Genomic DNA, 14,853 nt, shown 5'->3' on the forward strand with positions numbered 1-14,853 from the left:
TATGGTCGAAGTAATATTTTATGATGGTAGTTTAGCCAATACTGCAGAAAGACTTAGGGAAGAATAATTCCATCTGGGTTCCAATTGTGAGGATAATTACTACATTAAAAAAAGAATAAGCATGGTAGCATTCTCTTTGTCTGTGTTTTTGAATGGATCTGACCCAAACGTAGGTAGATAAAACTTAGATAAATATTTCCACATATAAAATACATATTTTAAATAATGTCATTTTGGGGGATAAAACTCCCTGTTTTAGATGAACTGGCTTTTGATATTTGAAATAATAACTAACTTACTGGCTTAAAAACTAGTTAACAGAAGAACGCTTACTATGTGACACACGGCATAGAATTAGTTTGGTGAATGACAAGAACATTACCGTGAAAGCAAGAATTTTATGTGTGCCCCAATAAAACCAAACGAAACAAAAGATTTTGACTAAATGTTCACATTTATTGCTAACTTGGGGCCTATTAACATTTAGAAAATACAATTTCTAAAAGGCAGCTGCTAGAGATTGGCCAATTATAATACACAATTCAAAGAGAAAATCTTATTTGACTCGAAAATTCTGGACTGTTTTTCTCCTTTCGTGAATTATCACACAGCCAAAGCACAGTGTATGTGAGAGGAAGGATAAAACGGACTTGCTTCCTGACTATTGGCAAAAATGCATCACCTCAGATGACCTTGGTTCTTTTTGCACTAAATAAGGAATTTTCTTCTTTTTATTTTACGGCCGATTTAATTATAATAAAATCAATTGTGTGAATAAAATAGATTGTGAATATCTATCTCTATTTTCAGTTTCTATGAGGACTCTTGAAAGGTCGCCATCTCTGTAGGAGAGTGTTTGAGTCATGTATTACAGAGCACCTACTATATTTTCATACATCAAAAAGTCACATCAGACCATACTTGTTTGGTCTCCCGGACAAGTAGTTTCCAGAGCTGAGTTAAAATTCTGAGTAGATAACTGTTCTTCTAACAAACTAGGCATAGAGAAAACATTTGATGAACAAAGAGCAGTTATTAGTATATCCTCACATTTGTGAATATCAGAGTTTAGAACTTTTACAAAATGGATTCTGTCATAAATCATTGAATTTCCTTTTCCTTTTCCAATCCATCCATGATATTAATATATTATATTTTTTCTTCAGGTAACTAATGTTAATAATATTATTTTAAAACATATTGGGTTACCTAAGGCACTTCCCTAGTGGCTCAGACAGAAAGGAATCTGCCTGCAATGAAGGAGATCTGTGTTTGATCCCTGGGTTGGGAAGATCCCCTGGAGAAGAGAATGGCAATCCACTCCAGTATTCTTGCCTGGGGAATTTCATGGACAGAGGAGCCTGGCAGGCTATAGCCCATGGGGTTGCAAAGAGTCAGATACAGCTGAGCAACTAACATGCTCATGTTACCTAATGCAGTGACTTCATTAAACAGTTTAATGGTTACTTGGAACAATATTGCATAGAATACAGAATTTGCAAACAGCAAGATGGATTTCTTAGTATTTTACTGCAGAAATGAAAAGAGACATAAGTAAAAAATAAATGGCTCATACAATTTGGTTTTGTTAGCTAAATCAAAATAGATTTATTTTAAAACACACATTCTAGACATAACCAGTTTTTATAATCATTAACCAATCATAATTTATTCTCATTCATTATTTTTTGATAGAATCAACAAAAGTGAATCAAAATGAAAAGATTAGAGTGTCGAAAGTTTTTGTATGCTATGTGCAAAAAAAGTAGATCTGAGGCTAGTCTCTTTATGAGGCTTATTTGCAAGCCTGGCTCATGTTTGAGAACTTGGCTTTTGAAACATTGCATAACTGATATGGTAATTTTGCTTGGGCTAGACTCTGTGCAAACAATATAATTTATGGTGACATCTGCTTTCCTTCTGTGAGTTGGTATTTTGATAGTTGTTAGGCAGAAGATGCCTATGTGATCAGTCTCCAATAACACCCCTAAAGTTTAAAATGAACCTTCTTTTGTGGAAACATTACACACATGTCTCTTTTTTTTTTTTTTTGGCTAAAGGGAGAGTGTGCTTTCTGTGACCTCTCACATGAGGGAGAAGATGGATTCCCATGGATACCTCCTAACTGTACCAGATGTCATTTTCTCTTTCAGATCTGACTGTGATCTTTACTGTCTCTAAATAAATGTCAGTCATTAGTACATCTATGTACTAATGAGTCTTGTGAGTCTTTCTAACATATCACCCAGTAGTGGGTGTTGGGGGACCCCCAAAACAGATAACTATTTGGTCTGAGTTCATTATTGTGGAAGTTTAAAAAGAGAACCCAAACTGATCCATGATATGGATTAAAGATGAAAACAAGTATCTGCAAAGTAAATCAACATTTTAACATACATGCCATAACAAATATGCTGTCTACCACCTTCTCATTAAAATGCTAATAAAGACTCAGTAATACAAAAGCTGGTGTCAGCAAATGAAAAAAGATGCTATGGTAAGGTTTGGCATAATTTACATCATCTAAACTATTGCTAGTTTTTGCTGTAGCTATATCCATCACTCCTGGTGGAATTTGAACTTCTGTTTTGGTAGTTACCTAGCTAAAGAAGGCGATCATACAGGAGACTCTAGAATAAAAGCAAGCTATTATTACACCTGGTATGCAGAAAGGCTCAGAGAAACTTGGCTTTCTTAACCTCAGTGCTGGATGGTGGTAAAACTAAAATCATCCTTGAGTGTTTATGGAAACAAACTTACTCTTGTGCTAGAATGAGGACTAAATTCACAAAACTGGTGTGATCTGAACTGCTTTAGCAAATAATTTAGAGTGATTCTGGATTGGAGTGGCCATGGTGATTGGCAGAAAGAAATACAATTCCTTCTAGAAAATTGCATTTCCAAACCAGACCAATAAAAAGTTCTATTGCTTGAGTTCCAAAGAACATAAGATCTTAGTGAAAAATCGCAACATGCACACAAATCAGGAAACCATGAGCGAGGGACAGCAGAAAAATAAACATATAATAAAAACAATAAAACCAGTCAGATGGACCTGACCTGCAATAATTACCCACAAAAAATGTTCTTTGGACAACAGTGGTTTAATAAGCGAACTCTTCTGCATAATTAAATGAACAGATAATTCTCAAACCTCAAACCACCAAATCTTATCTAGATCTTGGAGGGTAAAAAACAGACTGTCCAATTCATTATAAATACATACATAATTATTTGTGTGTGTGTGTATATATATATATAACTATATATATAACTTATATATATTTAACAATATTGTTGGATAGCAATTATATTTATATATATATTTATATTTATTATATATATATTTTATTTATATATTTTATAAATATTTTATTTATTTATATATTAATATATATATAAAATATATATAAATATAATTGCTATCCAACAATATTGTTAAATGAGTATTGTCCCCAGTATGTATTATCCCCAGTCTGGCAATAAATTAACTAAGCTACAGGAAGAATGTTAAATTCAAGTTGACTTTTACACATGGTGATGGTGGTATGCAATTGGATTTCTGAGTCTAGAGTTCAGGGGGAAAGTCAGAGCTAGAGATAAGTTTGGGGATTATGAGTATGTGTGCATGCATACAAGTCGCTTGAGTCATGTCAGACTCTTTGTGACTGTATGGACTATAGCCTTCCAGGCTCCTCTGTCCATAGGATTCTCCAGGCAAGAATTAGAGGTAATACATATTAAAGGGATATTTTGTTGTAAAGAGGCAAGAAATGAAGCAGTAGCAGGAAGTAAACATGATTAGAATAATTATTATTTTGTTTTTAAGATGAAATAAAAGTAATATGCATTTCAGCTGATGGGATGATCTAGTGGAGAGGGAAACAATCATGATGCATGAGAAAAGTATCATCTGTGGAACAATGTCTTTGGGTTGGCAAGAGGATGCAATCCAGTGCATCAGTGGAGGACTTAAATTGTGACATTTAATTACTATGATCATCGAAAAAGCAAGAGAGTTCCAGAAAAACATCTATATCTGCTGTATTGACTATGCCAAAGCTTTTGACTGTGTGGATCACAATAAACTGTGGAAAATTCTGAAAGAGATGGGAATACCAGACCACCTGACCTGCCTCTTGAGAAACCTGTATGCAGGTCAGGAAGCAACAGTTAGAACTGGACGTGAAACAACAGACTGTTTTCCTAATAGGAAAAGGAGTATGTCAAGGCTGTGTATTGTCACCCTGCTTATTTAACTTATATGCAGAGTACATCATGAGAAACGCTGGGCTGGATGAAGCACAAGCTGGAATCAAGATTGCTGGGAGAAATATCAATAACATCAGATATGCAGAAGACACTACCCTTATGGCAGAAAGAGAAGAAGAACTAAAGACCCTCTTGACGAAAGTGAAAGAAGAGAGTGAAGAAGTTGGCTTAAAGCTCAACATTCAGAAAACTAAGATCACAGCCTCTGGTCCCATCACTTCATGGGAAATAGATGGGGAAACAGTGGCTGACTTTGTTTTTTGGGTTCTAAAATCACTGCAGATGATTATTGCTGCCATGAAATTAAAAGACGCTTACTCCTTGGAAGAAAAGTTATGACCAGCCTAGACAGCATATTAAAAAGCAGAGACATTACATTGTCAACAAAGGTCCATCTAGTCAAGGCTATGGTTTTTCCAGTAGTCATGCATGGGTGTGAGAGTTGGACTATAAAGAAAGCTGAGAGCTGAAGAATGGATAATTTTGAACTGTTTTATTGGAGAAGACTCTTGAGAGTCCCTTGGACTGCAAGGAGATCCAACCAGTCCATTCTAAAGGAGATCAGTCCTGGGTGTTCATTGGAAGGACAGATGTTGAAGCTGAAACTCCAATATTCTGACCACCTGATGTGAAGAGCTGACTCATTTGAAAAGACCCTGATGTTGGGAAAGATTGAAGGCAGGAGGAGAAGGGGACGACAGAGGATGAGATGGTTAGATGGCATCACTGACTCAATGGACATGAGTTTGGGTAAACTCCGGGAGTTGGTGATGGACAGGGAGGCCTGGTGTGCTGCGGTTCATGGGGTTGCAAAGAGTTGGACATGACTGAGCGACTGAACTGAACTGAAAGAAGGCAGAGCCTATGAATAGGTGAGTCAATTTTATGTCTTGTAGAAGCAGTCTTCTGCTCACTTAAGTTTTCTCAACAGATTGTATTGAAAACAAAGATGGAAAAGATGATTCTTGAAAGAGTCATGTGTACCTAGCAGGATCAAAAATGAATGAATTACAGATATGTGTCATAATTATCAAGAAACAGTGGGACTCCTCAATATTCCAGGCATGGATTTAAAGTGAAACCAACTTGTACGGTTTCACATTTTTCTTTACTCAGAGTCAGGTTCAAAATATGGTACAGAGTGTTGTGCTGTATATGTGCTAAGTTGCTTCAGTCCTGTCCGACTTTTTGCGACCTTATGGACTGTAGCCCGTCAGGCTCCTCTGTCCATGGGATTCTTCAGGCAAGAATACTGGAATGGGTTGCCATACACTCCTTCAGGGGATCTTCTGACCCAGGGATCGAACCCAGGTTTTCTGCACTGAAGGTGGATTCTTTTTCACTAATGTCACCTGGGAAGCCTTGCATTTGCAGAGTGTTGGGGCCTTATCAAATATCACAGATTAACAGTCAGTCTTGGGCTTCCTTTGTGACTCAGCTGGTAAAGAATCCACCTGCAAAGTGGGAGACCTGGGTTCAATCCCTGGGTTGGGAAGATCCCCTGGAAAAGGGAACAGCTACCCACTCCCATATTCTGGCCTGGAGAATTCCATGGACTGTATAGTCCAGGGGGTTGCAAAGAGTCAGACATGACTGTGTGACTTTCACTCATTATCCAAAGAATGGAATTCTTGAAACTGAGATCATAGGTTTGCACTAATTGGTAGTGACAAAGGCAAAGTTGTAGCCAGGGGAATTAATGATTAATGTGAGTAGAGATCATTCAAAATAAATCAAAATGCTAGTGTGTTGAAACTATTACCTACATGGATATTAAAATAATAAAAGATGAAGATAGTAATACAGGTGCTGTTCAGTCGCTAAGCTGTGTCCCATTCTTTGTGACTCCATGGACTGCAGCACAGCAGACTCCTCAGTTCTCCATAATCTTCTGGAGTTGACTCAAATTGCATGTTCACTGAGTTGGTGATGTTGTCTAACTATCTCAGAGAAAGTTAAAATTGTCCATAAATAAGAGGGACCAGTAGATAACTGCACCAAGTTTCTTATAGCCTAATGACACAATATTCAAAGCTGGAGATAGTGAAGGCAAGAGGGAAGAGTCTGAAAATGGCAATAAGGGTAAGGAAACCTTCCCACTTCAGGCCCAGTGCTAAAAAGACTGTGGGGGATAAGGTGACTACCACTATAGGGGGCTGCAGAGAATTCCTTTCCTTCAGTGGAGTTCACGGTCCTTAAGGTGGAAAGAAGGAACTAGAGAACAAATTGAGATTGCAGAGGATTTTGCTGCTGATTGATGGTGAGCTCCAGAATGACAATGAAAGAGTTTTACAAATGGGGGAGTGGTAGGATCTGGGGGGAGGATAGAGGATATAAAGAGAGCTGTATGGAGGAGACAAGAGGCCTTCTTGATAGCTCAGTTGGTTAAGAATCCACCTGCAATGCAAGGAGACCCTGGTTAGATTCCTGGGTCGGGAAGATTCCCCTGGAGAAGGGATAGGCTACCCACCCCAGTATTCTTGGGCTTCCCTTGTGGCTCAGCTGGTAAAGAATCTGCCTGCAATGCAGGAGACCTGGGTTTGATCCCTGGGTTGGGTAGATCCCCTGGAAAAGGAAATGGCTACCCACTCCAGTAGTCTGGCCTAGAGAATTCCATGAGGGTCAGACATGACTAAGTGACTTTCACTTTCAGTTTTCTCACATGGAGCCTAGAAGTAGGAGATGGCGGTGGCGGTGGCGGGGTGGGGGTGGGGGGAGGGGGCGGCTCTCCTTTTGCAGCAAATAGAGATAGGACTTCCTTGGCAGCTCAGTGGTAAAGAATTCACCAGCCAGTTCAGGAGATGCGGTTCCATCCCTGGGTCAGGAAGATCCTTGGAGTAGGAAATGGCAACCCACTCCAGTATTCTTGCCTGGGAAATCTCATGGACCTGATGGGCTGCAGCCCATGGAGTTGCAAAGAGTTGGACACATCTAAATGACTAAATAACAACAACAAAAGCAAGAGAAAGGGAAAAGTGACATAATGGACTTGTGCTGGTGATCTTAAGGCAAGCAGTGATGATAAAGCTTTGAGTGAGGAAGGGACAGTAGAGGAGGATGATCAAGAACCCCTTTTGACTTCTTTAGAAGATATGATGGAAGCCTGGCTAGAGATGCTCTTATTCTCTGTGAATTCAGCTCTTTGTGAAATGGCTGATGGAGACTGGTCTGGGAGGTCTGAGCAGCATTTGAGTGTTCTTTGGTTAAGGAGTGGTCTTTGAGTGTTTACAAGTTAAGGAGTAATTTGACACCTAATGTTGGCTGTGATCTTACTTCAAGCATGAGAGATTCGAAGACGACTTCTCCTGTAGTCTTAGGATATGACACTGACAAAGTAGCTGAATGTAAAACAATATCATAAACTTGACTCCAGCTTTCTTTCTAAGGTTGAATACATAGGCATAAAAATGTGTGTATATAAAAATAGAATGGAAACATAGACATCAGAGTATTGAAAATTATATCGCTGGTGTGAGATTATAGCTAATGTTTACACTCTTATTTACTTTCTTAAATTTCTAAGAGTAAGCACTCATATTCAGAAGACAACTGATTATATCGGAAAAGTTATTTTTTAAAAAGAATACATTTCTGGTTACAGTATCCTGCATTTAATAAATGATGAAGTGATGCCATGTTTGAATATTTGTTATGGGTGTTGCTTAATTCAAAGAAGGCAGACTCTATATTTCTCACTAGCAACAACTTTTAAGCAATTAAAAAATAAAATGTTATGATAATAAAGAAAGGGTGTTCTCACAGCTGGTTTTCAGTTAAATTTTTAAAATGTGTAATTTAACCAGAAGAGAGTAATTTTAAATTTACTTGAGTGGCTTGAATAATTACACTGAGACAAGGCAGGTATTCCTCTGTTAGATAAACACATACTATTAGGAAACAGTGAGGATGATTTAAGAAAAATCTACAAGTCTGTGAGAGAGAATTTAAATCAGCATTTCAAGAATTGAAGAGGATTTAAGGTATTGAGTAAAACAGAGAGCTTTTCTGAAAAAGCAATCAAAATAATTCATTAAAGCAGTAATCACTAGTAGGCTTGGCTGGTGCTGTACTTTAAAACAAAATTGGTAAATATTGTTGAAATGACACCTCACCTCAGGTAATTGAACTTTATTGCTGAGAGAAAAAAGGCAGTCTATTATCACCCTGAATTTTCTTTATTTTCCTCTTGCAATGCAAAAAGGAAGATTCAACCAAATAAATAGATAAGATCATAAATGTCAACCAAATTATTTTTTAGTTTATAAAAAGTAATCTTAGATAGATGATGCAAAACTACTGATAAATCACTGAGCTAAAAAATAGAAATTGAAGTGGCTTGACCCCTGGCTTAGAGGAGTAACTGGACCTGAAGTTTGGCAATGAGTACAGTACAAGGAGGATATTCTGAAAGGTTGGGAAGTGTGCTATTAAGGGAGTGATCCTGACTAATTTAACTACTAATTATTATAAATAAAAAAATAAAAATCATACTTTTGAACAAAAATCAACATAAGGATCTAAATATAACAGTTTATTTTTAATTTCAGCTTTCTGGTCAAGTGACTCTTGGGGCATTGCTTCTACTAGTTCTGACTTACATTGAAGATCTGCCAATATTACCACCTTCCTTTTAATAACCAGAGTAGGACTAAGACTATCTCAGTAACCAGACACCTTCAGATACCCAGATTGGTGCTGCAAGACCTTTTATGTTCTCTAAGAGGTTGATGCTTAATAGAAAAAAAATTATAAGCAATTATGTGATATCTTTCTTTAAACCCATCCTTTAGAACTTGAATAATAATGTAGATTAGGAGTAATTTAAAAGACTATCAATTTGCCTCCTACAAAAACTTTGAGATCTCTGGTTAACAGTCTACCTTCATCCTGTTAAAACTAAAGTTTTGTTTTTCTGTCATTACTTCCCCATCCCTGATGGGAATAGCAAGCTGTCACTTGATTTGCACTGATTATGCACTGATTATGACATCATTATATGCACTGATTATGACATCATTCACTCATTTAGCAATGAGTTGCCTCCAGTCCTGTGGATTTGGGGCTCCAAGATCACAGCAGATGATGACTGCAGCCATGAAATTAAAAGATGCTTACTCCTTGGAAGAAAAGTTATGACCAACCTAGATAGCATATTAAAAAGCAAAGACATTACTTTGCCAAAAAAGGTCTGTCTAGTCAAAGCTATGGTTTTTCCAGTAGTCATGTATGGATGTGAGAATTGGACTCTAAAGAAAGCTGAGCACAGAAGAATTGATGCTTTTGAACTGTGGTGATGGAGAAGACTCTTGAGAGTCCCTTGGACAGCAAGGAGATCTAACCAGTCCATGCTAAAGGAGATCAGTCCTGGGTGTTCATTGAAAGGACTGATGTTGAAGCTGAAACTCCAATATTTTGGCCACCTGATGTGAAGAGCTGACTCATTTGAAAAGACCCTGATGTTGGGAAAGATTGAGGGCAGGAGGAGAAGGGGATGACAGAGGATGAGATGGTTAGCTGGCATGACCAACTCAATGGACATGAGTCTGGGTAAACTCCGAGAGTTGGTGATGGACAGGGAGGCCTGGCGTGTTGTGGTTCATGGGGTTGCGAAGAGTCGGACACGTCTGATCGACTGAACTGAACACATTTTGTATGTTATACCTATCATGTACTGTGTTCTTACAATAAAGTAAGCCAGGGAAAAGAAAATATTAAAAATCATAAGGAGGAAAAAATATATCGGCAGTAGTATACTGTATTTATTGAGTTGTACTTTACATTGTCTGTTTACAAGACAAAACTTCTGTCAGTACATACATCAGTACTGTATTGTATGATACAAAACAATATAGATGTTATGCAAATTAGTAACATTGACATAAAATAAAAATATAATGTAAACAAGAAATTTATATTTCTGTATAGGTGTAATGACTCATGCTTTGATAATAAAGCAGCAGCAATATGGTTACTTCATGATAGCTAACCTATAAATTAATGAAAAAATGGTTGTAATGCTTTTATGGCATACAGTATTACAGTCATAGTCATAATTAAGTATTGGAAATGTTTCTTTGAGAAAAACACTTTGTGATGATACGTTATTTTCTCCAATTACCAGAAAGAGGGGCATCCTGCAAGATCATATAATTCTTTGAAAGCAAAGGTATCAACAAGTAAAAAAAACTAACATGTTTTAAATTTTATATTAAGTATCACTCACCTATACCTAAGTAAGGATCGACTACTATCTACATATATTTTATGCATTCATGATACACCTTTTTCTTTCTTTTTTTTTTTTTATTCTGCCAAACAGTTTATTAACAGCACATACAACACATTAACATTGCTTTGTTTAATTCAGCGACTTCACAGACAAAACCAAAATCCCCTACCCCAGTTAATCTCCCTCCTGGTATCTCTACAATGATAAAAATTAGAGTGGGTGGGTGAAGCCGCAAAAGTAAGGGCTCCAAAAGTATAGGCAGTCATGACACCCACATGTGAGTTCAGAAAACCCACAATTTGTGGCTGTTGAGTATACTTAGTAGTCTGAGGGCCCAGAGTTTTCTCCCCAGACTCCTAAACTCCAGTTTTAAGCAAATATGCATTAGTTCAATCAAGAAACCAATTAAGATAATTTCAGCCTCCCCTAACAGACCACAAAATGAACAAAGACAGCATTTTCTGCTAACTATTCAGCAATACTGACTTGGGGCAAGTACTTATTTGTAAAACTGGATAAACCCAGAAAGAATTTATCATATAGTAGAGAAGAATTGATGTCAAGTCAATGCTATCCATTTTCTTTTCCATATCAAGTTTTACTTCCAGCATAAAGGAAGGTATTTAGAGAAAAACATCAACTTTGCTCTAGTTACTGGACAGATGTATTTGTCTTTCATGGTTAAACTGAAAAGCCATGGATACAAGAATTTAGAACCTAGTACAGGGCCTGGCACGTAGGAAGGTAATAAATACTTTGACTGAAAAATGAAATGGGACTTTTCATCTTCTTCATAAAAAAAAAAAAATAATTCATGAATGACAATAAAGTAGCTTCTCATGTTAGGATTAAAAAAAAAAAAACCCTCAAATGTAGCTTCCAGAATCCTAATATAGTATTACTGACATAAAGAAATGATATCCTAGAAATAAGATACTGAATCAAAGAGGCAATTTATTTTACTATGGTGTGTTTAAATTATTTTTAAAAATTAGACATATGTTTTGTATGTTTTTCCATAAAAAGATTAAAAATTAATTTTTAAGGCCAGTTAACCAAAACAGTGTATTATATCTATGAAGGGTACTAATATTTAAGTTAGCCATCTAAGCTTTTTATTCTTTCTTATAAAACTGCAGCTTTTGGAATTATGGTATTTTAATATACACTCATTAAATGTAATCAAGGCTGGTTTGTTTTTTTCCCCAAAGGTAAACCTGACTAATGAAAAACACACCAAACACAGTGATTGCTGACCTCAGTTTCCAAACTCTAATCAAAATCCCCTGCAGTCTTACATCATGGTCACAGATGTCAGAGTACTACACATCTGCTATGTTATTTTACAGTTTTCAATGAGAATTTGCAGACTTAAATGTGTTCAACACTGAGAGTTAAATTCTGAAAGGATTTTGTGCTATCCTTATGGGCATTAATAAAGGACGTTAACTCTTACCTTTGTGAAGATGGCCAGGGGCATGCCATACTGGTCCTCCTCCAAGCCAGAAATCAGCCCTGGTATCAGGACCACCTGGCCGGTATTAGCTTGAGGTTGAACAGTAATCGGAGGACTATCTGAGGGCAAAGAGTCCTTTGGAAATGAGTTTGTCTGTTCTGACCCCACCTGTTCTCGTTCTTTCAAGGAGGAGTCCTCTAAGACACTAGGATCTAAGGTCTCCCAGTCACTTTCTGAAGACTCTGGAGATGGGCGAGAAGGAGGTTTCAGATATTGATTGCTATCACTGGCTTCTTGTTCACTGTTATCATCTTCTACCTGGAACAAAGGTTCTTCAGTCTTGATGGCTGCATCTCCTCCATGGTTTCCCAGGATTTTCTTGACAGTTCCCAAGTTGGTATTTGAAATATCAGAAGCAGGCATACAAACAAATTCATCTGCAGGGGGATTACTTTCCTGAAGCCCAGCATCTTCAGACATACTCTTTCGGGGTCTGTACTGAGAACTGTCACTGAGTCCATGTTCAATCATGCCTGGAAAAAGGAATAACACAGTCATCAGGGCACCCACCAATTTATTCACTGGAGAAATATAAAAGAGAACCTTTTTTTCAAGAAGAATTAGCTTAAATAGGATTAGAACCTTGTGTCGAAAATGAAGCACAAGATCCCGAGGAGATAAACCAAGATATACCTGGGATCCTTCTAACGAAGTTCCTCCCAGGGAACTATTCATATGTTCATAGAGCTCCTTTAGAATGGAAATTTGGGAAAAATCCTTCTCTTCAAAATATGCATGTGTAATGAGTTGAAGTTTTGCTTGAAGTAAGCCATAGAGAGGCAGCTTGCTTAGAACACAGACACTTTTTTGAACAGTCTCTCTGGTGATATCTGCTTGCCGTACTTTCAATGCCTTGGCTTCAATTTGTCGATAGCAAGAGATACCATATACAGTGGCTCCATTTCCATTTCTGGGTGGCAAGTGAAAAAACACAGTATCTTCTTGGTAGTTGTGTGCGCCATCTGGTAAGGCAAGGAAGGGCAAATATTTCCATTCTTCAGGTAAGGTGTGACTATCATGTCCATCTCCTGGAATCAGGGGCGGGTAAGAGAACTCGACCTGGCAGCCCTTCTTGTGATGAAAGCCGACCACCACGATGTGCAGGACGGGCCCCCGTGGGGGGCCATCGCCGCCCCGCCTCATCTTCTCCATGGACGACCGCCGCGGGCCCACACAACGATGACTTCAACCGCCAAGGGCGGCAAGCTCGGCGACCCCGCGATCCCCAGGAGGACAGCGAGAGGTGGATTTCAGGTGTCAGCGAGGGAGCCGCATGAGAGCCGCGCGGGGGCCGGGAGGAGGCCGAGGATCCTGCAGCTCTGCACCGCCCTCCCGGGCCGCGGCCGCGCTTCCCCCACCTTTTTCTTAATATTTTGAATATCTCTAGGGTCCACAGTTCAGCTGTGAGTTTTTTCAAACTGTCAAAAATCTCCAAAAATTTTTCAATAAATATTTTCAATATTTATGGAAAATATCTGTGTATAAGGGAACCCACACAGTTCAAACCCATGTTGTTCAAGGGTTAACTGTAGTGTGATTAATGGATTATGGTAAAATTACATTTAGTTTTGGAAGAAACTGGCAAACTGCTTTCGACAATAAATGGCTATACAATTTTGCATTCCTCCCCATAATAAATGAGAATTCCTTTTACGCAACATGTTAGCCAGGATTTGGTGTTGCCAGTGTTGTTGATTTTGGCCATTGAAATAGATATGTGGTGGTATCTTGGTGGTGTTTTAATTCGCATTTCCCTGATGACTTATGATGTTGAACATGTTTTCATACGCTTATTTGCCGTCTCTATATCTTCTTGTGTTAAAGTCTTTGACCCTTTTAAAAGTTGCTTTTATTATCTAATTGTCAAATTTCAAGTACATTTGTACATTTTGGATAATAGTCCTTTATCAGATATACCTTTTGCAATTATTTTTTCTCTGTGACTTGTCATCTCTTTTCATAATTATATATTTTTTAAAACAATAAAGTAGACTATAAACAGCACCCTCTGCTTGTGTTCCTCCTCCTCCTCCTTCTTTTTTCCCTTCTAGCACATATACCTTTTCCTGTATATTCTGGAGGATATGCAGTTAAATTTCCTACTTTATTAATGATAGTAAATAAACAGGATTATTATAACTGGATGTTGGGGGGATATTTATGAGCATTGTTATTAAGAATTTAGGTAAGTCAGTAACTATAATAAATGTGGCATTATTATCTTATTTGTTAACATTATTTTTCAAATAAAGAACAGGAAAGATAGAGCACAACATTGCTATTATGCTAAATATACTGCCATTATATCATGGCCCCAAATACTCTATCACTTGAATGTAGTAAATTGAAGTAACCAATAGTGATGTTTTGCAGGACTTCCTGAATGGATGAAAACGTGTTCCAGTAACAAGAAACAGTAAACAGACATATTGGTAAGTCACCTTGATCTTCCTCAACTAAAGTAAACACTCTTCTCAGTTACAAGTGAAGAAAAAGAAGTTCTAGCCTGGATCTGTTTGATCATGATAGTGGAAGGTATTATGAAAAGATGGCGCTTACCAGATAACTATAAACCATCTCATTGGAAGAAACTAAATGATCACAAATCAGGGAGTAGTTTAGAAAAAATATACTCCAGAAAGTAGGATGCAGCTCCTTTAAATGCTGCAAATGCTATAAATGTTGGTATTGATGTGTTTGAAATTTGTTGTAAAAAATAATGGAAGCCATAAGAAGAAACATAATTTCAACAATGGTTTGAAGGCTTTAGAGTTATAAGGAGATAAATAAAAGTCAGCTTACACCAAGACAGAAGGATTTAATAGGGTGGGCCTAT

General features: G+C 37.5%; 1 protein-coding gene across 1 annotated transcript; it reads right to left on the reverse strand.

The window, feature by feature from the left end:
- Nucleotides 1–10,857: 10,857 nt before the first annotated feature.
- LOC122687551 (late secretory pathway protein AVL9 homolog) lies at nucleotides 10,858–13,365 on the reverse strand. Its single transcript, XM_043893107.1, has one exon. It carries the CDS (start codon nucleotides 13,167–13,169, stop codon nucleotides 11,934–11,936), a length of 1,236 nt encoding a protein of 411 aa, XP_043749042.1. The 5' UTR covers nucleotides 13,170–13,365; the 3' UTR covers nucleotides 10,858–11,933.
- Nucleotides 13,366–14,853: the final 1,488 nt, after the last annotated feature.

Source organism: Cervus elaphus, chromosome 31 (assembly GCF_910594005.1).
Source record: "Cervus elaphus chromosome 31, mCerEla1.1, whole genome shotgun sequence".
NCBI classification, from domain to species: domain Eukaryota; kingdom Metazoa; phylum Chordata; class Mammalia; order Artiodactyla; family Cervidae; genus Cervus; species Cervus elaphus.